The following is a 27,931-nucleotide window of genomic DNA, read 5'->3' on the forward strand; positions in this document are numbered from 1 at the left end:
AACGACAAGTCTTCGGGACCCGGATCTATTTTCGGGTATATTGGTGAAGAAACGTCGTTTCTCTATCACGAAACGTGAATGCCGAGAGAAAGACAATGTGCCAAAACATCTCGGGGGAGGTGCCGAGTGTTCTTGTGTGAAGAATGCTTCCAAATCATCAAGCCCTCTCTTCTTGCTTGAGGGTTAAAAAAGGAAACTGTTCCGGGGCCAGGGTTCTTGTTGGAGCATGAGCATCAGAAAGTCTTGCAAGAGAACCCGCCCACCATCCTCTTTCAGGCTCACAATATTAGACAGGGCGTGGGTGATCGTCCCAAGGGCCATCGAGGCAGGGTACATTTTCTCTGCTGACTGAGTCATCAACCAACCAGATTGCACACCTCTTTCTCCATTGTGCCTTTCCTTCTTCCCGGGGTTTGTTCATAATACTGTTGTTATGTTGGTTATATTTGCGGCTGTGTAGGTATGGAAAGCTTCTCCCGTCCTCGTTTGGAGAAATAAGCCTGCCCCGCGGCTGCCCGTTTGCCGTGTTTTTTTGGCCATCGTCTGCAGGAAGCGAAGCAAGTTCGTCAAAAGTTGTGACATGATAATGGCATGTTCTCGTTCATTGGTTTCGTTGGTTTTTTTGCTCTGCGTTCAATCTTTCCAAAACAGCTGCGGCTGATGATTTTAGTATTTTAAAGTTTTTTTCTTTCCTTTCCTTTCCCGTTCGTAAAAAAGAGACCAGCCTGTGGGTGGTGGATGGGGACCGACCCAATCGAACCCCACAGCCAAAAGAAACCATTCTGACGGTGAGAGCCGTTGCCATCTATTTTCCACCTGCATAATAATAAGTAGACAAGCAGAAGTCTAAGGTTAGATCGCTAGATTTCCAAGAAAAGCGTGCACCAATGCAAGCCATCTCGCGAGCACTTGCTAAAGAAAAGAAAAACAATTGAAAACGGGGTCTGCGATAAACCAATAAACCATCTCATGCAGCCCTGTCCTTGGCCCTTTCACCATCATTCATGTACATGTACCCCCCTCGGTTCGACTTGTTGGCTCCAAGTAAAGCAACGACGTATGTATGTATCGGCGAATGTTCGCTTTTAGACATACAAACCGCTTTTCAGCCAATCGTCATTGCCTGCGCTTTGTGCAACCCTGAGCCACGATCGGATGTATGTATGCGTGTATGTTCGGCGCAAATTTGGGATTCGAGAACAAAAAAACCCCATCAATTCGAATTCCAGTCCTTGTTCGATTCGATAGGGGGGTCACTAAGTTCAGCCTTACGAACGGATTATCCTTCCGGTTTCGTAGATTAGATCCCAAGATCTTTCACTTTAATTGTGAATTGATGACAGCGTAGTAGTTTAAGCGACACGGAGAAAGCGTGCTGAACACTTCCGAACTTCTTTGTGTAGCTGAAAGGGTAGCATGGTATATGCAGCTAATACCCTATCAAAGCCAGCTTCGTGAATTCATTCTATATCACCATCATCCCCGAGTTCGATAGTATGTAAGATTTTAAAAGGTCCCCACCAGCCCATGCAGGCTTCGATTCAAAATACCCCGAATTTGCGATGCATTTGTCAAATCCGTACCAAACGGGTAAGCGAGCTTCTGACATACCCAACATCCAAGGGCTTGGGTGAACTTGGTAGAAACGAGAGGAAACATTTACCGGACCCTTTGGGCAAGAGGCGAATTGGGGATGCAAGATGGACGAAAATAGATTTTCTCTCAGAAAACAAAGGAAAAAAAAAAACAGAAGACAGAAGAGGACTCGTACATGTGGACGGACACTGTTGGAGAATGCGAGGCTGTGGAGGCGGGCTTTGGCGGGAGATCCCGTGGCCGTGTTGGTTTTAGGTAGACGAGGTGTGTATGTCACTTGCACTTCAACATTTTGACTCTTCCTAACTCCAGCACCGCTAAGCAAGATTAAGAGTCAAAGAAGGTCATCCTTTGAAGTCCTCCCGGATCACTTTTCTCGACTAATCATTCCCTTCCCTTCCCTTCCCTTCCCTCCCCCCAAAGGCATTAACGAGAAGACCAGGGCCCAGCACTGCCATCAGGTACCCGTCCGGTCATAGCTTTGTGTAACACAACCGGACGGGATTATTCATCTACATCACACAGTAAGTACATGTAAAGTAACGTAAGTTGCAAGATATGATATAAAAATAACCGTAACCGTAACCACCAGACCATATCATTGACTCTATTACACCCAAAAACGCCGTCTTAACAATATTTCCATATCGGGGTTATATTCTAAGCCCTGGCTTTCCCTCGTTTAATACCCTATTAAGCCATCCTTTTACTACGTTACGTTATTGTTCGATGACATTAGCTTTAGTCCAAAATTCCATATTATAATAACATTATCGATGATATCATCAGGCATTCAGGGCCCGAGCCACATGCGCAGTGTAGTATGTAAACATCTGAGACAAGTATTCTTCCGGAAGCTTTCGTGGATAATGATGTCTGCTGCACTTCTAACCCCGGGCTGTGCCGCATACAATGCCGTATTATTTTACCTCAAAAAGGGACGAAGGAAGGAAGGAAGGAAGGAAGGAAGGAACTACTATACTCTCGACTGCGAGAAACAAACGAACAAAAAATGCGAACAAATACGTATAATTCCGCCGCAGTTTTGCATTCTTGTTTAGTGGGAGACTTAACCTGAGGCTTGCAATTGAGGGGGTGAAGGAAGACAGACACGGAACAAGCCGTGCCTCTCGTCTGGATACTTATGCACACTACGTATCCGTACGTGAACACGTATTCGAACAATTGATCTTAGGTAAAAAAAAAAATACGGTCGAAACCTTTCGGCGTGAACCCGTATCTTGGCGAGGCGTTAGTTACGTATAGACAGGTCTAAAGGATTTGCAGAGGACCTGTAATGTATCATTTGTCCCGGTGGTCTCGGGGTCAAGATACCAGGTCATCACAATCCCACACGGGGCTCTAGATCTAAAAGAGCCGGCTTGCGGGGATCATTTTTCTAGACTAAATTTAACTAAGTCGCCATACATATTAGGATATATACTTCGAAAGTACTTCAAGTGCATGTGGTATATTCGAGTACCGTGAAATGCAGTGTCGACTACAGGTCTTCATCCGAATTATAAACATGTACCTAAGTTAGTACCAATTTCAGGTAGTATCATTCTATTGGTATCAGATACCATGACGTCTCATCGATAATACTATAAAAAATCATATTCACGCACATGCTTTTTTTCAACAGCTTTTCAAGTTACTAATTCAATATTTTTGCATATCCGCATACATCTATAAATCTAGCCGTACTCAGTACCAACTTTGCCAGGGAATTAAGCAGTAATATTAACTCCCAGATGTCAACATATCACCCATTCACTACTAGTTACAAGCTGAATTCCAACTGTATTTTAAAAGAAGGTTTTAGGATCACCTTTTAGAAGTTAAACCGGACCGTTTGATGAGCGTTACTTTGAACCACCTAAATGTTTCTATATATATATATAAAGTTTTTGGGTTCTAGACGTTCCCAAGTGTATATATAATATTGATATCGTATACAACCATGATGATATGCGCATTATCATATATATTTCTATCCACACCAATATTATATCAATATCTCATTATAGCTTAATCAATCATGATGTCTGTATATATATCTCATGGGGGATTGATTTATAATTATCTTAATCATTCTACAATTAATTACTTAAAGAACGTTAACATTTAACTGTATAGTATTTATTCTATTAGTTTAATTTAATTTCTGGAGATCCCAATAAATGTAATATACCAAAAACTGTTTAAAAAGGTTTTTAAGACTAGGATTTGGATTCAGTTCTCGAATGAATATAATATTCCCTCTTGATTTCAATATCCTGTCGGGAATCACTGTGAATGACATCTCGATTGATTCACTTTTAAATCAAATATGTTATATTTATTCCCAAAACTACCCACAGCTTAACCTTTTCCCCGATCCGAATCAATATTCCATACTTCATTAACACCCATAAATACACCTATATCCTACAACCCCCCACTTCACTTATTTATACTCATAAAACCCCCTCCCACTCTTCTTCCCCAACCACCCCGCATCCACCATCCTCTGCAACAGCACACTAGGTCTATACTTACTATCCCCCGTATCCCCATACAACACCCTCATAATCGCCAAACAAGTATCCAACCCAATAAAATCCGCCAACGCCAACGGTCCCATGGGAACACCAGTTCCATTCTTCATAATCCCATCAATATCCTCTTTCCTTCCAATCCCACTTTCTAAACAAATCACCGCTTCGTTAATATACGGCATCAATATCCTATTCGCCAAAAACCCCGGTGTATCCGCCGACTGCGATGGGATCTTTTGTAATGCTTTGCAGAGTGATAGTGAGGTTTCTAGGGTCTTTGGGGAGGTTTGTAGAGCTGTTATTATTTCTACACCTGGTTGGATTGGAACCGGATTCATGAAATGAGTTGAAATAACTCTATCGGCTGCATTTCCCGCTGCAGCAGCGATTTTGGTAATTGAAATCGATGAGGTGTTTGTAGCTAGTATAGCAGTGGGTTTAGCCACTTCTGACAATTTTTTAAATATTTCCATCTTGAGATTAACGATTTCGGGAACTGCTTCGATTATAAAATCTGAAGTGGAAACATCGGCGATATCTGTTGATGTTGTTATTCGCGATTTTATTTCCGATGCTTGAGTTTCTGTTAGACGGGATTTTGTAACGTCCTTGGATAGGAGTTTGGAGAGGAAGTCCATGGATTTGTTGAGTGAGGCTGGGGAGCTGTCGATTAGAGTTACGGGGAGGGAGGCGTGACGGGCTGCTACGAGGGCGATTCCTAGACCCTGGTGGGGGGTGTTAGTATTATAATTATAATTGTAGTGATTGTTGATGATGATGAGGGGGAGGGGAGGGATATACCATCTGTCCGGCACCGATGACACTGATCCTGTCAACTCCCTCGACGGCACCAAGTCTTAAAGACGAGGTACTAAACCCACGAATCGTATTTACATTTCGTGTGGTAGCTCGTAGAGCCGTAGTCGTCAATCGTAGAGCTGTCATTTTTTTAAAAGAAAACAAGAAACTTCCTCTTTCTTATATTGGTAATGGAAATATAAATCACCGACTTAATTCAACTCTCGACCGAAACTAACAGACGAAGGATTGAAGGAATTAAGAAGGGAAGAGGAAAAGGATTCGGAAAAACTAGGAACTCAGGAATCAAAAAAATTTTTAAATTCAAAAACCCGCAGGTTTCGAGTTCAAAATTCACGGGTTCGGCATTCCATGGTGGGTGGGTGGGGACGTTGTCCTTTTCACATGCGCGGCTATGACGCTTAGGTGCGGCTTAAAACGTGGGGAAGCTCCGAAAGCTTTCTTCCCATTTTCGTCAATTATCACAAATCTCCTCAATAGTTTCATAAGATATCACAAATTACTAAGTATTATTAAATCAAGATAAAAACGAAAAAAAATATTCAATCATATAAATTCTTCCCAAAAAAATATATAAAAAACCCCTCCCACCACCTTTTCATTCTAGATATGGTATCAAGTAAAAAGCTGTAATAGACATTTACATAGAAAAAATTTAAAAAGAAAAGGGAAAAAAAAAGCAGGTAGGTTCCCAAACCGATCGATCGAAATGCATAAAAAAAAAAAATCGGAGACAGTAAAAAATGAAGTTAGAACCAACTCTTAACAGATGAAGAAACAAAATCCAATGCGGTGGTTAATAAAGCCCAAGAAATCAGAAAAAAAGGTAGTTATGCAAAAGACGTGTAAGAAAGTGACCCTTCAAAGGTGTAGTAGTAGTAGTAGTGTAGTTATGAGACTGCTCTCTGGCAGCCAGGAAGTCCTCAATACCTCCAACCAAAAAAAATATAAACATCAGAAGCAGAGGAATCCTTGGGAAAAAAATATTCGAGCTGGTAAAAAAAAAAAAAAAGGAAAAGAGACGATGTGCTCGTGTGGGCCGTGTAAGATGGAAAACCAGCAAAACGAAGAACAAAACTCCAGACGCTATAGTGGTGAGTATAGACCGTAGAAGAAAAAAGAAACTGATGTAAAGGAGAGACCTGTGATTCTAACAGATGAGAAACGGGAAAAAAATGCTTTAGCATGAACGTATCAAAAATGAATCCAAAAACCCATCTTTTAAACACCCGTACAAATGAAATCGAGTAGACCGAATGATGAGTACCGCATAACAGCATAAACACAGAACTCCCACATAAAGAATAAACAAGAAAAGAAAAGTAAAGTAGATATGGAGAGGAAGAGAGGGAGAGAAAGAGAAACACGAAGCATTTGAGGAGTCGAAAATGCTCACGACGAGGATCCACGGAAGTTCAGTATTGTGACTGCGGCAAAGACTCTCTTCCATCCTTTCTCAGTAGCAGCCTTTTGTGGCGCAGGCTTGGGGACGGTTGACATCTTGCCCTTTGCCTTGCTCCTCTTATCAGCCCCAGTCAAGCTCCACCCTCGAACCCTCTTCCCGGTCTGCCTAACACTGCTGCTTCGGTTCCTTCCACCGACTCTTACAACTCTCTTCTTCTGAGACTTTCGCCTCATGTAGCTGGCATCTCGGCATCGGATAAACGCCCACGCCATGTGGAACGCCTTCTCGGGTCCGTTGCTTCGTCGCTTTCCCCCATAGGCCTTAACTTCGGGGGGAAGATGTCGGTGAACCCTAACGTACTCGCGAACCCATCGTTCCTCTTTCCGCGACTTAACCCATGGCGCCTTATTCCAAACTTTGCTGGCGGTCTCCTTCGCTGCCGATGCTGCTGCAGAAGATTTTCGCTTCTTGCCGTTCTTAAGCTCTTCCGGTAGATCCCACGAATATTCTCCGTGCTTCATTTCTCTCTTGGGAGCGAGGTTCTGGAAGTCAGGGTCTTGGTCACCGAGAGACTTGAAGGCAGACTTTTCCGAGAACTTTGTGTCTTCGAAAACGTATTCGTACAGACCGCCACGGCCGCTAAGGTGCAGGTGCTTATTTTTAGGATCGAGAATCGAGTTTTCGAATTGCCAAACTTTATGCGCTGCCCTTAGAAGTTCCTTTCGAACATCTTGGTCTTTGAGGACGGAAGATCGGTCGGAATCCATCTCGTGATTTAAAAAGGCACCGAGGAAGATTTTACGGTCGAAAAGAGGACCCTTCTTCTTGGTTTCGTAGATGAGATCAGGGTATTTGCACAGACTCGTAAGAGGGCCGACGGCGCCGGTGATCCCTGTAATACCAGTGATATTGCAATCCTCGTCAACCAAGATCCCAGCCGAATCGAGGCCCCAATTCTGGAAGACGAAAGGGCCATTGTTGTATCCTGTCTCGATGGAAAATTTGGGAATCATCTTATTGATTAAGAAGAAACGGGCCAATTCCTCGTCGACAGGAGCACAAAGGTCGGATTGCGCCGGTCGGTGAGAGTGCGATTTAGCATCCTTGTAGTTCAGCTCGCCAAAGGCTGTCAGGTACTCAAATGCGGAGTTGAAGGGACCTCGGTTGGTCGCTAATCGGCCACGAGCAAGGGGATATGTATTCTGAACAGTGTAGAGGGGACCGACGATGAAATCTTCGGGGTCGATAGTGGACTGTTGGATCGAGCCGATATTCTCGAACGCGCACAAGGAAAGTTGTAGGATGATGTCGGAGAGTTGGCCGTGGAATCGGGCTGCTTTGCCGATAGATGTCGGGTTTTCGACGTCAAGTTCTGGAACAGAATGTCCGGGAAGCTTCTCGTAAAGCATGAAAGAGGCGTTGACATTGTTCGTGGCATCGGAATCATAGGCGAAATGATAAACTTCGGGGACGGGTATGCTGGTATGCTTCTTCAGGTATCTCCAGGCCGAAATCTGACTGTACATGGATTCATTGTAGTGCGACGACCTCCACGGTTTGGGTACCTTTGCTACCCACGATACACCATCTTCGAATAATATTTCCACACCGTAATCGAAAGCTAAAAAGGCAAAAGTTAGGAAATCACATTCTTAGCATCATGCATGTGAACAGAAATGGAAACGTCGACGAAACGGGTAATCAGGGCGGGCGCCTAAACAACGACGACATATTTTATTTACGTACCGGTACTAGTCTTCTCGCCGAAAGTCGATGACTTCCCCCTTAACGACTGAGCCAGAGCTGCCAGCTCAGCAGTGTTGATCTTGAGACCCATATCATCCTGTCGTTTATCTCTGCATTCCGGACATTGGCCACGTATGCTGGTGCTGCTAACACTTGTGGCTCTCTTTCGCGCTAGGGAAGACATTCTGGTACCTATGCTCAGGGCGCTGGAAGCTTTTGTGGTGCGAGAGAATTGGGAGGAGGATGTCGAGCCGGAGGATGAGGATTCCGGTGTCTCCATCAGGAAGACTTGTTAACGAAAGGAAACCCGGCGATGATAAGTTGATTGTATTGTCGAAAAAAGAAAAAGAAACGGAGGGATGTGGTTTGGTTGATTTGCGGAAGGGAAGGTGAAAGGATAGTAAGTTAAGTTAGAAGGGATTCGGTTTGGTGATGAAATGATGTAATAGAAGGGCGACGCAAGCGGCGGGAGAAATGTGTTGTCGAGTGGGAGATGGTTGACAAGAAATAGACCGGAACCGAACAGAGGACTATCGATAGTTGATATTAATGTTAAAAACCGATCAGCTGAATAAATGATAAGGAGAAAGAGAGGGATGAAGATGATGATGATGATGATGATGATGATAAAAATAATAATAAGTACAGAGAAGAGGAGTGAGTAAGAGTCTGGGGTGGTAGTAGTGGTGGTGAATTAAGATTGGAGAAGGGTGAGGGCGGGTGAGTGAGAGAGGTGCAGTGCAGTGCAGGCAAGGGAAGGAACAGAACAGAACAGAACAGGAACCAGAACTGGGATTGTTTCGTCTGTGAAACGACTTTTATAACAACAGAACTTTGTAGATCCGGGGATTGATAGAAACAAGGGGAAGAAGAGGGAGAATAATAAAAAATAGAAATATATATAGATATATAAGTATTTAAAATTTTAAAAAGAAATAAAATAAAGGAATGACAGAAGGGGCGGTGATATAAATTATATCCGGGCGGAGCACTTGATCCTAACACCGCACCGCCTGTCTGATATGTTTTATATCCGGTTTAACGTACTTTTTGGAAGGTATACTACACGTCGTATGCCATGTAATAATATAGTTAAGTATATAAATGGTGGTGGTATATTCTGCTGTATTCCGTATAGAGGGCCCGAGATGATCTTGCAAGCTGACGTTTTAGTTTCGTAAGCAGCGACTACCGCAGCTGGCTGGTTGTCAAAAGCAGGCAGGACACGACAGGTCAGAACAGGTCAGGCAGCCTTGCTTCGAAACCATCCACAGGATATTAATATTTATCTGCCACCCAGATAGATAGACCTTAACGTTGTTGACTCTTAATTGACCAGTTGGTGTTCGTTGGTTCGTCTGTTCGCTCGTTCGCTCGTTCGTTCGGTTGTTCGACAGTACTAGTACCAGGTTACTGAAAATAACCCGCCAACGAGAGGTCGAATAGGGCTGTACTATTAGTCGCTGTGCCTTCTTTTATCCTTCTCTCTTTCTTCTCTTCCCTTCCTTTCGAGGACCGAAACGGTATTGATATTTATTTTTTGTTTTTTGTTTTTTTCTTTTGTAACCCGGTTGAATGAATACGAGTTCTGGCTGTTGGGAAATCAAGTTGTTTGTTAATGTTACTCTGTCGGTTTTATATATCGAAAGTGCCCCTCTCGCTAGTTAAAGTAATAAATGTAATGTAGGAACCCTCGTGGGATATACTCTCTCAGTCTCAGTCTCTCGAAAAAGAAAATATGTATCTGTAGATATATATATATATTTTTTTTTAAAAAAAGACAAAACGAGATAGATAAAAAGAAGAAGAAGAAGAAGATATATGCAATATATGTAATAAGAAAGAAAGAAACAAGAATCTGGACCGGCGAGGGTGGAACCAGAAATTAAGTAAATTTGAGAAGACGTGGACGAGAAAGAAGAGACATTCCAGCTTAATAATCGGTCGATCGGTCGAAACGAACACAATTCACGGAGCGCGGAGGTCAAAAAATATTCTTATTCTTCTTGATATAATAAAAAAAAAGAAAGTGAGTAAAGAAGAAAAAAGGAATTACTGCCACACCCGTCATTCAGCAACAGATGACTATTCAATTCGCTGGGTCCCATTGCATAAGTACCTACGCTGTTAGCCTCGCTAGTTGGGCAAAAATAGACCCTGTCGGCGCTGATGTGGGTGGCAGTCGGATGTATTCTTGTTCCGATCCAAACTTGTACGTATACTACTGTAACCTCGAACGATATCATCGATGCATCTCAACATCGTCAAGAATTCCCTATTATCCTTGATGTCTACTTTTATTCTATTAAATGCCCAAACCGGTGAGGAATCCAACATATTTTAAAAAAAAGAAGACATCTTCCAGGCGACCATGGGCATTCTGACAGTGATCCATAGAAAAGAACATGTCAAATCAAATTTCCAGATCTCAATGCGGACCCTCTCTAAGTCCGCGTTCCCGGTAAACCCGCGTGCCCCAATAACGTTTCGCCCTATTCCTGGCTCTAAACCGAAAAGGATCCTGCAGAGTTCTGCAACCAATTCAATTCCAGTAAAAGAAGAAGAAAAGAAAAAGAAAAAGTGCAGTTGATTACATATACACTCTCCTTCGGTCTCGTGCGGTAACCAATGTACCAATTTCCAAAGGGCTTACAAATTTAACATTAAAAACCAAGCTTTTTCGGCCGGCGCAGGAAGTCCCCACTTTTCAACATTCTCTTTTGTGATTGAAATCAAATGACGTGCAGAAGCTCAAAAATAAAAATAATAATGAGAATAGGAGTAAGGCGGAGTATGACGATTTGAGATCTTGATCTTGATCGTGATTGTGATTCCATCAGTATTATAATTTAGTTAATTCCAGAGCACGCATACTACGCAGTACACACACATGACGATGCTCCTTGAAACTTCATCCCCCTCCTCCAGGATCCTCCAGGACCCTCCAGGGCCCAGAACCGAAAACCCGTCGGTCCTCGGGCACCCCACGGCATCCGAACACACACACAATCAATCAATCAATCTTAATTGAAATATCCTGGCCAATTCCTGTCGCTTCGAATGATTCGACTCATGCAATGGCCATATGGTACAAAACTCAACCGGGGTCATACATAGCTTGCTTCCCTTCCCCATCCCGCCAATCTAATTAGCCTACTTACCTCCCATAGCAACCAGTTTAAGAGCATCATCTGGAACCACAAGAAACATATCAAGAAGCTTAGAAGCTTGGGTTGTAAAGTATATCGCATATTCACCCGTCGTGGCATCTCGTGTCCAAGAAACGATAAGATGGATCTCAGGCCCGAAATTCAAAAAAAAACTTGTAACACTCTCTTTTTCTCTACTTCCAAAATCTAGAACCCCGCTTTTTTTTTTCTTCTTCTTCTTGCGATCGCGGGTTATGAATCAAAATCAATCACATCATACCGCAGTACTAAGTCTCACAAATCCCGACGCCCTGGAAACATATAACCTACCAAAACCCGCAGGTCCTTTTACATACATACCTCACACACCCTTGTACCAGTACCGGTTGTGAATCGTCAACGGGAGGAGGATTTCTTTACTTTATTTTACTTAGTAACAATGATTCATAATATAATTATGAACCTACGTAGAACTCACCATCAACTGTTACGAACACTCACTTAGAAGACAAAAAAAAAACTATCAAAACCGGCAGGTGGGAAATAATAATAAAAAGTGGGCAGCCGGAATGGATGGATGGGATGGACGGACGGATGATGATGGACGGATGAGGGCGGGGTTCTAACCAATTCTTCCAATCGAAATTATGTATTTCATTTGATGTATCATCACTTCATGATGGTGTGTAAGTACTTATTATTCTGTTTGCCGGAACCCTTCGGCAAGTACAAAACTCCGTCTCCACGATTCGGTCTTTACCCTTCCTCTGCGAACCCTTGATCTTTTTTCTTCCCACTTTTTTCTCACACCGAGTTGCCGATTGCAGCCCATTCCATCGATATCCATAAATCACAAGGCTGGTCGGCTGTCCCTTGATGCATACAGACACATATAATATATCTGCACGTCGCAGTCGTAGCTTTAAAAATTTTTCAAAGACAGGCCTTATTACCTGTGCCCAACGAACCAATTTCAAGAAGTAAAAAACCCCGTAATTCGCCGTTTTGATAGACAAGACAAGACAAGACACGGCCGGTCAGCAGCAGCAAACCATGGGGAAGAAAATAAGTTAGTTAACTTAACTTCAGGGTTAAAAAACCAACAGCCCCACTTCGAGTTCGAATTCGAATTCCTCAACCGAACTCCTCCCAATTCTTGTGAAGGAAAAAAAAAAGAAATAAAAAGATCGTGAATGACAACGACCCCGTCGGTCGGCGCCATCGGTACATTACATCTGTGGGACCCATACGTAACTACTAATAGTACTTACGTATACATACGAGGTACAGCCATGGCGAAGAAAAAAGTCTAATATATATACGAAGAGAGAATAAAGTCAAGCGGGCCCGAAGGGTATTCGTAAGTACCACGTATTACACACACAGGTATCTTCATCAATCGACAGATACTTGCCGAAGAAATCTGACATGATCTCTGTCCAACGTCGTCACCATTTTACACATAGAAACATCCCTATTCGCCCTCGATCGACAAGAATCGAAAGGGTCAGTCAGATAAGCTTAAAGCTTTATTTAGAAATCCAAGAAAAAGGAGAACGATGTCTTAAAATCTTTAACCAACAAACAATATTATATTATATTCACAAAACCCTCTCAGCTTCATCAAGCGCCCGACCTTGAAGCTTAACACCTCCAAAGCTCTCCATAACAACCAACCAACCAACCAACCCTTTCAAGCCAGAGTTTTAACTTTTCTGTCTCTGTCTAATACTTTGTTTTTCTGTCCTACTCTACTCTACAAAACTTTCTTTACTTTTTTTTCTAAGCCTCGGACGTCGGAACTTGCTCGCATCCGGGGCCCATGTAATCGCAAACCAAACCACCAAAAAAAACTGCCGAAATACCTTGGTATCCCCATCCTCAATCGATCAAACCTTTTCCCAAGGACCTCCATAAAACATTAACATATTAACACACACATACATACATACATACATACATACATACATACATACATACATACATACATACATACATACATACATACATACATACATACATACATACATACATACATACATACATACATACATACATACATACATACATACATACATACATACATACATACATACATACGTACATACATACGTACATACATACATACGTACATACATACGTACATATGTGGACCATGTAGAAGTTTAAGAAAAGTATGTAAGTATGTAAGTATGTACACGGCTAAAATCCCCCCCAAGCTCCCAAGAATCTACCATCATGTCCATGTGATACGATCATCAAGCTACCCCCTCAGTCTTGGAAGCTATGGTCATCTATACAGGCACAAACACCATAGCTATCAAGGCCAAAAAAAAAAAAAAAAAAAAAAAACCAGGGAAATCAAAACATCAAACAACCCCAGTTCAGGGACCACAAAAGTTAATCAACCCCCCCCCAAGCTGTCAGAAAATACCATGTCTTATCATGTATATTAATTTAGCCTACGGAATCAAATTCCCAAAAATTTAATCACACAACGAATATATGTATGTGTGTAAGTAGACACGGTAAAAAAAAAAAAGCCAAGGATTCCCCAGAGTTTTAATCTATGTAGACATCATACATACATACCTTGTTCAATCGGTTCTATAGGTTAAATTCTTTTACACAGCTGGCTGTATGTATGTATGTACTTACAAGCTAGCTAGCTGCTTGCTACCATGCATGCTGGCCGTCACCGCGAACGAGGTACGAGGGAAGAAAGGAAGGGGAGGAAAAAAAAAAAGAGTTTCCCAAGGATTAGGAATTAAAAAAGCCTAACTACATGCAAGGCATATTTTTTTCCCACCCGAATGATGTCGACATCGACCCGTTCTCTGGATATCTAGAAGGTAAAGAAAAATATAAAATTTTCAAATATTAGATTAGGACATCTCGTATTCCACCTTAATCACCCCACCAGCCAGTCCAAGAAAACCGGCGCGCGAAGTCATTCGGGATATATAACGTTAGAATACATTCCCCAAAAAACCCATGCGTGATCAATTCGCGACTTTACATATACATCTGCAGATACGTTGTATCTGGCGTGCATTACTAGTTTCATCCATTTTAAATTTTACCATCGTGATCATGACATCTCCCATCCAGGCTGGAAAAAACTCTCCCCAAAAAAAACGAGAAATCATTGGATAAGAACTATCAAAACTAGTCAAACTTCCGTAAATAGTCGAATATTATATATCTACATTTAAGTACATTAGTTAATACCCATATATCCCAACATTTAACAAGTCAACAAGAAAGAACGACCAAAACCGCATTAATGCAATACCGACCAATAGTCAATAGTTCCTGCGCCGCTAGTACTATATCTCCACAGATTCTTGCATTCCTGAACAAAAAAATAAAAAATTGTACACGTCGTCGACTTTGGATGGGGTTGTGTAGTTTGATTTATATACTTTTTGAGTATTGGTATTAGAAACCTTGTTAGGAATGGTCTGCTCGCGTGTTAGGACGCTAGGATTCTAGGAATAGGAACGCTATATAAAAGGATAGGAAGGGGAGTATGGTAGGAACGGGTCGGGTATAGGAATAGGAATAGGAAATTCATGAAGATAAATAGGAATAGGAACCGGAATATGAAGATAAATAGAAATTAGGATAGGAACATGAATATGATTAGGAACAGGAACAGGAACAGGAACAGGAACATGTCAGGAATACTACTAGGAATAGGAATAGTACTAGGAATAGGAATCTATCACGTTACATATCTACGCAGGAAATTCAAACAGTGTATATAACACAAGCACAAACATTTAAATACTTCCATCTTCCAGCTTCCCGCACTTCAGCCTTTCAGCTCCGTTTCTTTAGAAAAACGCGAAAGAGCTCTTCAGCCGCAATTTTCCCCTTCTACTTCTCCCTTAAAACAAGTAATCGCACCCCGTTTTCTTTTTTGTGTAACCGTTTCGTTTCTAAGTGTGGGCCGGCCGGTTGCAGATATATTATACTAGGTAGACAGAACGCGGGCGGGGGGTGTATTAATATTGTTTGTAGTATGTTGAAGCGGCGGTGCTGGTGTCATGTATACATATAGGAGGCTTAACAAAAGTCTCTTGATTAAGATTTGATTTTTTATGATAGCGATTGTTTTAAATTAAAATTTGTTTCTATAATGAATTGAATATATTTAAATTTAAATAACTTATACATCAACAGGGATTTATCACAGGTAGATGTTTGAGGAAGGAAAGCAAGGTTCGATTCGAGTCGGTTGTGAATCCCGTGAACTTAAGACTTTAGACTAGAAGTATTCCTATTGTTTTAAGCGGAGATATTAGACTTTGTGACGAAGCCTGGTCTAGAATACATCTAGGATTTGTAGCAATTGATTCCGAATATAAGAATCCTAACTAGGATCAGGAACCTATATACCTAAACGCTAGGATTACGTTATGTATACACATAGAGCCGAAATTTAGGAACATCGGATTCAAATATTGATGATTAAAGAATTGAAGGAGAAGCTAGGCCTAGGAATGACCTGCAGAGCAGCAAATGCTCAAAACTACTTACCTAGCAGGATTTGAGAAGAATTTAAATTTATGGCGGTATATCTGCATAGGTATCGTGTGAAGGTCAGCTATCCTGATCCTTCTTCAAGCCCTTTATTTCTCCAATATTGATATATCCGGGATACTTTAGATTTTACATTGCTTATAGCTAGAAGACAATTGACGCTCCCCCCTAAGGATGAAAGGTTACAGATAGCTAATTCGGATTACAACTTATGAATGTAATTAAACTTTCCTAACTAGTACAGGACTTATGTATATCAGCGTATTCAAGATCTATCCCTGTTTTGAAGACGTATGCGAATTTGATGATACCATAAGGCGCCAGGTGAGGTAGGGTTATATTATTGAAGTGACAGTTGGAGGAAGCAGGTCAGCATTGGAAGTCTAGTAGATACGGAGGATGTATAAGTTTTATGTTAACAACGATGATGTAATATCGCCTAGTGCAAAAAGCCGCCTGCAGAATAGATAGGCTTCACGTATATTACATGCGGTTGGGCACTTGTCAAGATAGGATATGTTGAAGTCTCCATTCATATGTCGGGTTGGAGTTTAGGGACTAGCTAGAATATTGTTTTAAGTTCGTGCCCAGAACCAGAACCAAGTTCCTCGAGCCCGCGATTTGATATATACCCTAATCGGTAGTCAAGTAATCTCCATGGCGTTCTAACCGTAATCTCGTGGGAGATATGAATTACCACAGAATCAGAGTGTAAATGATAATTTTGGGCATCAAATAAATGTTAAACAGAGATATCTATTATTTTCTGCCATCAAAATCCCCAACTGAAATCCGCATACTCGCAAATATTACTCTTACCGTCCTAGAATAGGACAAAATATCACTCTCTTGTAAAGAATCCTACATCCCAGTCATAATCTCATCCGCAGTCAGTCCCAAATCCACTCCGGCATCCGGCATCATTAACATATCCCCATCGACCATAACATCCCCAAGCACCCCATCCGCCAAATCTACTACCCCACCAACCACCGCAGCCCCTCCAACGCCCCCAACAGCACTCGCAACCATCATCCCCTCCACTTTTCTCGCAAGTTTCATAACCACCTCACTCCTTCCTTGCTCCTCTCCACCTAACAACTTACAATCATCTTCCAAATACCTTAGCGCTTCAACTAACGTCAAAACCCCCCCGTTTCCTACACTCGTATGTTCCTTCCTCCCTGTAACTTCACCAACTTTCCACCTCCAATCCTCAACCACCGGCGCAACGATCAAACTTGCCACCAAATCCACAGCCACATCGCCAACATCGGTTCCAACACTTACAACCTCATCAACGAGTACCCTAACAACCTCCTTAGCGCCTAACAACCTCCACGCCGCATAAAGGAGTCGAGGATTCCACCCGGCAGGTTGAAGTGCTAAATCAGGCGTAGAACTCCACATCACTACACCCTGAACTGCGCTCTTTAAAGCCCCCAAAATACCACCGGAATGTTTTGTCCATCCTTCAAGTTCACTTGTTGATGGTAATCCGGTTCTGCGCCAGTCTCTAGACGAAGAAACATGTTTAAGTATTTGCTCCGCTTGTTGGTGTATAGCGCTGCTAGGGTTATTAGCTGTGCCTTCCGAACGAAGGACGTCTTTTAATACACGTTCAAGAGAGTGTGAACATATGGCAAGGATAGTTTTGTGGGTTTGTGTGACCTCAGACGGGGCATTGGTGACAAGCGTGTGGAGTATTCGAAGTGCATTGGATATATCTCCTTGCGAGGACATGGTCTGCCAAATGTAATCGGTCAACCAGAATATAATGGCAACCTCCGACGCAATGAGCGATGGGAGTTGGAAATCTAACCCCCCAAATGGAACCTGTTTAGCAAAGTTTCATCTGGTATAAATCGAAACATGAACAAACTTACAATCCAACCCCTCCTTCAAAACCCTCATATCTAATACCCCTCTCTCATAAGCCTCGACCGTCTGCGCCATCAATGTTGGTACGAGGCTATAATACTCCTGCGGCCTACAACTCTGCATTACTTCATCTGTCATGCCCTCACCCTCATATAACGCCTTAATCCAACCCCCTAGTTGCGCATGCCTATCTCCCATCCTCCCTAAATCCTCAACGGAGATATCCTTCCAGCATTGCTTAATAAACATAGGCACAAAGCTTGTAGACGTAATACTTGGCCCTAGGCTAGAGAAACAGAGGTCGTGACGGTAGTAGATCGTAAGAATCAAGAGGAGAATGTAACCAAATTCTTTGTAGACGGGCTCGTATTCGCCTTGGTCGTCATCATAGCGCCAGTTTTCGAGGACGATACACAAAGGTTCTAGGATTGTAGCCGGCGAGGAGTAGAGGAGTAGTAAATCAATAGTTTTGGGGCGCGATATGAGGTTTTTGCAGAGCGTGTAGAGACCCATTGTCGCACGCTGTTCACACATTATGCGGAGCATCTAAGATACCGTTAGCATGCATATCAATACTTGTAACATTTTTGTAACTCGAGTTGTACCTCTACGACGGCGCCGACTATTGCCCCGGAGTTCCCGTCAAGTTCCTCGATTTCACTGATCAGTCTTTCCACGCGGTCCCCATCTGACATGCACTCTGCAACTAGTTCACCTTGGGTATACCGCCTCTTCGCCATCGTCTGCAGTGGTACATCACCCAAAATAACCTCGACCGAAGACTCTTCGATGATCTGGTGTAATGCACATGCAAACAAGAACTCTTGTTTGATATCATTCGAAAGGTCAAGCATAGTATCCAGCGAAGGGTCCAGCGAAAGTGGGTTACTGCCTGACTTCGCAAGCGCCTGTGTTACAACGTATTGCGCCTGGATAACTGGCATGTTGAAGCGTTGGAGTAGAAGTGGTATTTTGTTAACGAGGAAGTGACGGAATAGGGCGATCGTGGATTCGGATTCTGAGCGACTGATGGCGTTCGCAATGCAATCTAGCGCGGCGATGATGAGATCGAGGGCGACTTGGCCGCCTATCTCCTTGTATCGATTGAGGAGGTGATGAATTAGGTATTCATCGTCGACGAGAGGACGAGCGAACAACTACTTTGGTTAATATCCCCCAAGACCCCAAATTTGGACAAGCAAGACCTACCAGTGAATTTATAAAGACGTATAGCCCACCCCTTGACGGCTGCCCCGCCTCCCCAATGGCGTCCAGTCCAATCCCCATCCCCAAAAGCGCATTCCCTGCACCAGCACTCCCAGGCCCATCCGCCTTCTTCGGAATCAAAGCATCAAGCCTCATCGCCAACTCTGGATTCAAAGCCTGAAACCCTTGCACGAACATCGGCAGCGTATTCTCAAAATTCGCCCTCTTGTCTTTACTAATCTCATGCGAAGTCTTCAAGAACCCGTTCAACGTCTGGTTCTCACCAACAGCAATCACAAGTTCTCCTATAATCGCCTTCTTCTGAGGTCCCATTATCCCGCTACTAAGTCCCAACCCATCAAGACCGTGCCCATCAAGCGCATTCAATCCATCCCCATCATTGGCCGCAATAACCGCATCCATCCATTTACTCAGCGAATCAATCAAAGCCGCCGGTGTCTCCCTCGGTGCCGCATTCCCCCCACCACCACCACCACCACCCTGTAAACTCTGCACAACAAGCACCAAACTCGTCAAAATCGCCGTATCGACCGCCTCCCTCGACAACGCAGCCGCCATATCCCCTTCACCGCCATGAAGCACATGATTCTGCTGAACCCGATCCGACGACCATAGCGCGTGTAAAAAACTCGACAGAGGGACGATATTCGCTGACACCAGTCGCTGTATATACAGCAAATACCGAGGATCGACCGATAACTGCGGGGTGGGATAAGCCGTCGGCGAGATCAAAACAGCCGCAAGATCGTCGCGTGGTATCGGTGCCTTTCGAAGTATGGAACGAGCGTATGTTTCAAACTATTTTTTTTGGAAAAATTCGAGAAAAGACATACCCCCTCCTCGGCCGGAGGGGATAGTGGGTGGAATATACGAGTTAACTTATTTATCATGGCTAATTTTCATAACTTTTTGGTTAACCCTTCCGAAGGGGGTGCTAGAAAAGTACAAATATAAAAAAAGGGTACCATTGGCAAAAAAAGGGGAGGTAACATACCTGTTCAATATCTACACGCATAGAAAGACTTCTACGTAGGAATTTACACCATGTTTCGGCTGAAGTTGGGGTGATTGTTGAAGCCATGGCCAATGGGTCCCTCGTGGTTTTATGGCGTGGCCGAATGAATGTGGAAGTGGATGAGAGCTGTTACGCGATAATGAGCTGCGAAGGATTCCCTGTAAGGTTACAGCCTTGGCGTTTGCAGATGTCAACGCACAAAATACCACAAGATCACTAATTAACACCATGATCAAGACCTGAAGGTTCAATCCGTGATATCCTGGTTGAAAAGGAGAGTAGTTGGGAGTGGTTTCCTAGTTAGAAGTGTGGCCTGCTGATGCATTGTGGAATATAATGATTTGTTCTATATCCATTTAAGATAATTATTATCTTATCATTTATGTTTTAACCCAGTGCATGTAATAGCCTTATAATTTAGGTGAATGCTAGAGCCACACCTGTAATGAAAACGTGTAAAAATTTGTATGTACGATACTTCTCCACCAATATACGGCAGCCCATAACTTTCTCTAGACATGGCGGTTAATACCCAAAATCTCATATCTAAATCCATGAATCCGGTTTCGGACGCAGCCTTAGCTCAAGGCTAGCCTTACAACTATCTCGCTCAATTCACGGAACAACGAAATTTAAGTTTTCGGTACTTCATAGATACCTTAAACCCGCACACACGAGCTCACCTAAACCCGAAACCTAGCCACCCTAACCCCTAACCCTGATAGGACCCGTTTCGCCCCCCTTCGAATCCAGCGCGACTACCAGCCCATAGCGCGACATTCAGCTCATACGTGTACACTTTTACAAATTGTGATACCAAATATTTTTCAAAGTCAAATAGATACTACTTTTCTAATATGAAAATGTAAACGTAGATTCTTGAGTAATTGGTTCATTGAATTTCATTGATATCATGCTAAACTAAATAAAAAAAAAGGGAAAAGGATATATGCCATCAACTATCCCGGTATCTCAGAGTATTTACAAAAACGCCCCCAACCATGCCAAATCCCGTAAACTTGAACCCAAAGTCATACTTACTACTTAGTTACTAATTTGCATGCATGGTCGCAGTGCGATAGAAGAGACAAAAGAGCAACAAAAAAAATAAAATAAAAAAGGGAATCAAGAAAATAAAAAATAAAAAACCGAAAACCGAAAACGGGTGGTTTTTCTTTCTTCAAGATACTAAATTATTCTCAAATCCTGCCAACCCAACCAGTGAGCGGGAGATAATTTAGAACCAATCACCGTGGTTGTGCATGGCCTCGATAACCTTGACGAATCCAGCAATGTTGGCACCACCGACCAAGGATGGCAATTCAGTCTCCTTGGCTGGAATGTACTCCTTAGCAGTGTCCAAGCAGACCTTGAAGCCAGTTTCCATGATATCAGCGAGCTTAGCATCGACCTCCTCGAAGGTCCAGCTGACACGAGCGGAGTTCTGAGCCATCTCAAGACCGGAAACGGCGACACCACCCATGTTGGCGGCCTTACCGGGAGCGTACCAGATTTGGCCACCCTCCTTTCGGTTAGCCTCGAAGACGTCAATGGCACCTTGGGTGGAACCCATGTTGGAACCTTCAGCGATGTATTGGCAGCCAGCGGCGATGAGGCCTTCGGCTTCCTCAGCGGAGACTTCGTTTTGGGTGGCAGATGGGAGAGCAACATCGACCTGGCCGACCTTGAGCCATGGCCTGGCGCCCTCGACGTACTGGAACTTGGAGGAGAATTCGGAGTCAGAGGCGTGGAGTTGGTGGAGGTATCCGTGCTTCAACTTGAGGGAAGCGATCTTGTCAACATCCTCTTTCGAGAAAGACTTGACACCCTCAGCGAGGACGATGGCACCCTTAGAGTCGGACAGAGAGATGACATCACCGCCGAGTTCGATGACCTTGAGGGCAGCGTATTGAGCGACGTTGCCGGAACCGGAGATAGCGACACGCTTGCCGGTAAAGGATTCGGCTCCCTTGGTACGGTATTGAATCATGTGGTTGACGTACTATTGCCGCGAGTTAGCATCACCCGGTCGTCATACCAAATACCTTACATCCGAAAGACTACTTACGTAAACCAAGCCGTAACCGGTAGCTTCGGGCCTGATAAGCGAACCACCCCAAGAACCGCCCTTACCGGTCAAGACACCTTCCCAGATGTTCTTGTAGTTCTTGTAGGCACCGAAGAGATAACCGATCTCTCGGCCACCGACACCGATGTCACCGGCTGGAACGTCGGTATCGGCACCAATGTGTTTCGAAAGCTCGCGCATGAAAGATTGGCAGAATCGTCGGATTTCGTTGTCACTGCGGCTCTTTGGGTCGAAGTCGGAACCACCCTTGCCACCACCCATGCTCACTATTGATTATCAGATACGGTTAGTTTTTATAATCGAGGAATGTATGTTTAGATGAATGCATCTTACAGCCAGTCAAAGCATTCTTGAAGATCTGTTCGAAACCCAAGAACTTAAGGATAGACAGATTGACGGATGGATGGAAACGGAGACCGCCCTTGAATGGACCGAGTGCAGAGTTGAATTGGACACGGAAACCCCTATAGAGATAGTTCCCATGTTAGAAAGAGGCTTCTACGATAGTATAGTTTAGGTGGCAAATATCATGCTAACCTGTTGACTTGGAGTTCTCCCTTGTCATCTTCCCAGACGACTCTGAATTGGATGACACGCTCAGGAATAGAAACGACCTTCAAGCCGGTTCTGTATTCTGGGTGCTTTTCGAAGAGACTGCTAGCCTCAAGGGTGGAGACAAGCTCATTGTAGGCCTGTTCGAACTCTGGCTCAACTGGAAGGTTGGACATCTTGATTTAAGGTATATGGTATCTTTTAAAAAGTCGGAATATGTAGATGTGTGTTTTGGAGTGTAGTTCCTTCAAGAAGCTATATCAATTACGCTGGAGAGTTCGAGGATGTGAAGCACGGTCTCTAGAAAGGAGAATCTTTAAACTCGAGTCCTGAAGCTCGCCTTTATATAATCATCGTCTGGCCACATTGACAGCCGGTTAGTTGTATTTTGGCTCTAGTAGGATGAGCGTATTCGGCGTTTCAAAAACCTAAAGAAGCAAAATCATGGTCTCACTTGCCACGAGCGACACGCTGAATTACCAAGTAAGTGTGGACTAGAGAATCCCATTACGCTCCTTGAATACATCTGCTTGGTATTCCCGCGGGGTTTCCGTGTTTGGTTGCGCATGCGAGCGATAAAAAGCTTGTGGTGGAGGGGTCTGCAGCATGCAGCATCCATAATGGAAGGGGTGCCACCCCACGCCTTGGTCCGGGATTGTGAACCTTGCCGAAGAATGGATCGGAAACCAATTGGGTGCCAACCATGGGCGAAAATCCCGATAGTCTTCGCCTCAAACGTTAGAGCTTCTTGACATTTGCCTGAAGGGTCTGTGGTGGTCTCGTACGTTGCAAATTGATAAGAGTATGTGGAAAAAATTTGCCCCGCAGAAGTAGCTGCAGAATACCTGCATGATGAGTTGAGTTTTTGCTTGCAAACAATATTACGCTGTTATATCGATGGCGACAAGCTCATCTCCAGCCCCAAATAGTGAAGAAAAACCTTAGGATTCTCTCCAATTAGAGCGCCGTTTCATGCATTCGACACGACACGAGGTGAGGCTTGTCATCTCAAGTGCGTGCCGCTGTCGCCGAATAGTCGAATTTTTCCTTGATGGCTTGCGTTAGCTCCATCCTTATCAGCCAGATTTATCGTCCGTCGAAGGTTTTTGGTTGCATTTAGCATCCGCGCATGGGTTTTGTCTCTGAACGACAGATTAACTTCCCTACCGGACAAATAAAAGTCCAGGGAAGCCTGCGGCCTGTAACAGGGGAGCCCCCATTCTGTGCGCATCATTGTTGGATAAAGTTGAGAAGCTGTCTTGTAGCCTTCCTCGAAAGCACCTTAGCTTCAGGCCATTGTGGCTAGCTAGTAGAGCTGGCGGGTAGTAAGTCGTGCCCGATTCATAATGCTGTTCAGACAGTTTGACCTCCGAAAGTCAAGGCCTATGTTCCCCATCCGATATCGCATGGAAATCGGAACCGCGTTCTCCTTGGACTAGGCGAGGACGCCGTTCGAACCCGATAATTTTCCCGGAGAGGCATTCGATAGGTCGGGTTCACATCCCAAATGGGCAGAGCCGGGCTAACCACACCGTATGCACTAAAAGCGGTAGGATCCCTCGTGCGATTTCACCCGGCACCAACTGATACGGAGTTTGGCTCACGTTAAAGGTTCGCATAAAAACTACGTAAAATATTGAAGGGGTGGTAGCGTGAGCTCTATGTTAGCCTCTCGTAATACGCCGGCGAACACCAGTACCCTAATTGCTATTAGGCAGCGCCTCAGTATTCCCCGCGAATGAGAGCCCGGATTGATGGATCTGATTAGATCTAAACACAGTAACGGCGAATTGGCTGACGTTCTTTCGTAATCCGGGGCGATGAAGATGGGGAAGCTTCAGGGTATGTGTTGCGATCTCGCAGTGGCATCGGGATAAGTCGGGAGAAGTCGGTGGGAAATGTACGCGAGCTCTTCAACGCAATATACCCAGCTTTCCAACGTGGAGGTCCAACAAGCATGCAGGTATATCGAGTGTAATTGATAATTCGATTTTGAGAAAATATCTAGGATGGCTTAATTCGAAATAGTTCATTCGGGATTCCATTTCGGCGTAGTACGTATGGAGTACACAGGCCTGGCCAGCTACCTAGTTGTGTAACCATGTCAATGTCAGTGCATCATACTAGACGCAGGGTCCCGTTCGCTTGATACCATTTTTATCACTTCACATTGCAGACCCGATGCATTTAATTTGAAGAAAAGGATAGGATCGGCTAGTTATCTGGGTTTTTTTACTATCAAACCTTACGATTATAAGAATATTTTCTGGTCAAACCGAATTCTTCATATACCAGCCTAGCTATGTTCCACACATTAAGTTTACAATCGGTTGACGGCTGGCGAATATCGATCAAACATCGAATATCGCGCTGTGGCTTCAACATGGGCTAATTTAAGCCATCTGCGCCGCAGCCACAAACTCTAAGCTGGGTAGTATATCCCCTTTAAACTCCAATTCCTTGATTGGTTGGTCCTGGTGGCGATCTCCATGGATCGCACAAAGGAGCTTGGGATCGAAGCTAGCAGGTTGAACCCAATGCCTTAACCGTTTTATGCGCTTTTACGGCAGTTGCACGGTTTAAACGGTGTTACCGCTTACTCGAATAGGCAGAAGTAGCAATCTTCGGGTTCGCCATAGAATTTTCCATGGGAAACAGAAATAGGATTTCTCAATATCGATACTAATTGAATGATACATTTCAGCTAGCTGACATTTGCGCTTGACGCAATTAAACTACAAAAATGATATATCCGCTAAGATGGGCTTGGAAGGAAATGAGAGAATAGAAAGATGGATTACTACAAGCATTATAAGGGAAGGGGAAAGTTACACTTCTGTGAGAGAAGAAAAGAAAATAATAGCTTGCGCACTCGGACCACATGGCGGTGGGCCTACCCGTCCCTGTGAGCGCAAAATGTTGCATTTTTTGGAGGCCAACACATGTGCCGGTGAAGTTTGAAAGTACCACTTGCCAGTGCATACCTTGACTTATGTGAGCGTGAAAATGGGGTCATGACATCGGAAGGACATAGCCTTAAAGCGATGTCATGAGCACGTCTCATTTCTGTCGGTCAGTGGTGGGGAACATCCAGTCTTCCAGTGCGAGCCTAATATTCCGCATTAGAATAAAATTCGGTATCTTTTGTCACCATTATGTTATACGTGTACCACTCACCAATCACTCCAAGATGCTTCAGCTGCGCGGACTTCTGCGTCGCCAACGTTGTCTAGCGGTCGCAGGAACGGAATAGCCTCGTCTGAGACTTGATCATATTCTTTCTTAACATTCGACCATCCACCACTCTTTGCTGCGAACAAGAAATTTCTCCTCTCGCTCTCATGCATTGGGCCGATACCCAAAGCCCAGTCATCTCCGAACCACCCGTGCAAAATACCTGGCTTATCAAAACCTGTAGCGACAAGCCTTCGGATGTATGGAATCAAAGACACCCAGACTTGATTTCTGGTTCTTGAAGATCCTGATGTGCCGGGCGAAGCGGGCGGCATGTTGACATACTCGTTCGCTGGCTCAGACTGTTGATACGGCAAACGGATGTTAAGGAATGCGGCAAGGGCTTGGCATGGATAAGAGTGTTGAGCGGTGTTTAGAAAATATTTGAGGCATGACTGGTAATGGGGGTACCAGGCGATTATGTCGAACCGGGGCCTATCGGCAAGGCTTGAACTTGGATTTGCAGGGTTTTGATATGACATTCCGAGAGATTGTGGAATCGTCGCCAAAACGCAATAAAGTCTATTGTAGAGCAAATGTAGCTATGATATTAGCGTAGTTCAAGCGACGCTGTGGTCTAAAAAGGGCTAACTACTTAGTAGCAAGCCACCTATAATCAGGCTAACTGTTAATTCCGTACCTCGAATTTACGTAACAATGGTGTTAGAGCTCTAAATTTGCGGATTTAATTTCTATTGTGACAAGTAGTTCGGATTGAATTTTTGGAGTTCGTCTATATCTTGCGTACTACTGTTAAGGCTATGAAACAGAAGTTCAGCTCGGAAAACACGTACCCGCCCTATTTTCTGTTTTGTGACTCTACCTGTCCGGTTGAGAAAAAATCTTTTGTGCAACCAAGGGGCCGTGTAGCTGCAGTGCAAATTCGAACTTTGGTAGCTAATACTGCCAACTGGCGATTTTCTTCTCCAACCTGTCAGTATGCTACATCATAATGTGGTAACTTCAAATTCTAGTGCTTCGACGAAGATAATATTGCCACTGGACAACGCAACGCGGGGTGAACTAACCTTTGAGGACAAGGCTAGCCTTATGATTATCACGAGGACGGCTTCGTTGTTCGATGCGCGAACGTTATGTCGAAATGCAGGTGTTCTGTGTCTCAAGCCGCGAGAGTTGGGCGGTAAGGATCATATGACTGAAATAAAAATCTCCGATAGATACCCTGAACGTTAGAAAGAGTACACCGTCTTAGAAAAAAAAAGAGATATTGGATAAAAGGGAGAAAGTGAATCAGTGTGAGGCAATGAAACAAACAGGAACAATAAACTGACGTTCGTGGGGTAATATATAGATCTAGATTCTAGATGCGAGATGCCGCTTGATGCCTCTTCGGATTTTGGAGCAGGGGTTGGGAAGCGATAGTGCCGGCCTCCTACCTTTAGCTTCGCAAATTTCTCGCGCTATACACGAGATTTGTTACAATGCCTTTTTGGTCCGGGTTGGAACGTCCCTAAACTGGATTCCCAGTGTTACGGGACAGATATGCAGCTGCAGGTGAGCTTTTGGAGTGGATTAGCAGGAGGGCTGCAATACTTTTGAAAATGCTGGTTTGTTTTTCTTACAAAGATCGCACTTACGCAGATGCCTAAAGCCCGGATTGGACGGTGGTGCCCACCAAAGATACATGTCGGTCGACTGAGACGTTCAAGATCTTTGTGGGGCCACAAGAGGGACATGGCAAGTGCTGGAACCGCATCCCATTCGTACTGGTTGTATCAAGACACTATTTCGGTTATCAACTTACTAGCGTCCTCCAATTGCTTGTCCACACCAACGACTCGTGGCTTGCAAATAGCTATCCAGCTATGTCCACGGTTGATTATTTCCGACAACCTCGCTATAGAGAACTTAAAATCGTTAGTCGGTATGGCCCTTAGTTGCTCGTCCCGGGTCAGGGATGGCGGCATGTGCCTGTAATGACGGCGGAATATTCTTTCGTCTTTTCTTTTGTCGTTTACTTTGTCTCCCGTTGTACGATCACAATAAATATCACCTGAGCTGGAGGAATTTTATCTGGGTCCCGTCGCTCGCTTCCCGCGTGCTGGGAAGGTCGCAATTTCCTCCCTTGGAGATCCAGATCGTGGATACCCAATCGATAGGTTTAGATCT

General features: G+C 43.9%; 5 protein-coding genes across 5 annotated transcripts; all 5 read right to left on the reverse strand.

Moving 5' to 3' along the window:
• Positions 1–4,045: 4,045 nt before the first annotated feature.
• AOL_s00110g113 (uncharacterized protein) lies at positions 4,046–5,081 on the reverse strand (the record flags this gene model as incomplete). Its single annotated transcript, XM_011126803.1, has 2 exons — positions 4,046–4,861; positions 4,938–5,081. The coding sequence occupies 2 exons, from the start codon at positions 5,079–5,081 to the stop codon at positions 4,046–4,048; spliced, it is 960 nt and encodes a 319-aa protein (XP_011125105.1).
• Positions 5,082–6,347: 1,266 nt separating this feature from the next.
• Positions 6,348–8,386, reverse strand: AOL_s00110g114 (uncharacterized protein; the record flags this gene model as incomplete). Its single annotated transcript, XM_011126804.1, has 2 exons — positions 6,348–7,981; positions 8,107–8,386. The coding sequence occupies 2 exons, from the start codon at positions 8,384–8,386 to the stop codon at positions 6,348–6,350; spliced, it is 1,914 nt and encodes a 637-aa protein (XP_011125106.1).
• An 8,278-nt stretch (positions 8,387–16,664) lies between these two features.
• On the reverse strand, positions 16,665–19,992 carry AOL_s00110g115 (uncharacterized protein; the record flags this gene model as incomplete). The annotated part of the gene is made up of 5 exons (XM_011126805.1): positions 16,665–17,620; positions 17,690–18,230; positions 18,290–18,841; positions 18,894–19,709; positions 19,906–19,992. 5 exons carry the CDS (start codon positions 19,990–19,992, stop codon positions 16,665–16,667), a joined length of 2,952 nt encoding a protein of 983 aa, XP_011125107.1.
• Positions 19,993–21,163: 1,171 nt separating this feature from the next.
• AOL_s00110g116 (uncharacterized protein) lies at positions 21,164–22,743 on the reverse strand (the record flags this gene model as incomplete). Its single annotated transcript, XM_011126806.1, has 4 exons — positions 21,164–21,928; positions 21,995–22,281; positions 22,349–22,479; positions 22,553–22,743. The coding sequence occupies 4 exons, from the start codon at positions 22,741–22,743 to the stop codon at positions 21,164–21,166; spliced, it is 1,374 nt and encodes a 457-aa protein (XP_011125108.1).
• Positions 22,744–25,627: 2,884 nt separating this feature from the next.
• On the reverse strand, positions 25,628–26,283 carry AOL_s00110g117 (uncharacterized protein; the record flags this gene model as incomplete). Its single annotated transcript, XM_011126807.1, has 2 exons — positions 25,628–25,676; positions 25,745–26,283. 2 exons carry the CDS (start codon positions 26,281–26,283, stop codon positions 25,628–25,630), a joined length of 588 nt encoding a protein of 195 aa, XP_011125109.1.
• Between the last annotated feature and the right edge of the window lie 1,648 nt (positions 26,284–27,931).

The sequence above is a fragment of the Orbilia oligospora genome (assembly GCF_000225545.1).
Source record: "Orbilia oligospora ATCC 24927 unplaced genomic scaffold scaffold00110, whole genome shotgun sequence".
NCBI classification, from domain to species: Eukaryota; Fungi; Ascomycota; class Orbiliomycetes; order Orbiliales; family Orbiliaceae; genus Orbilia; species Orbilia oligospora.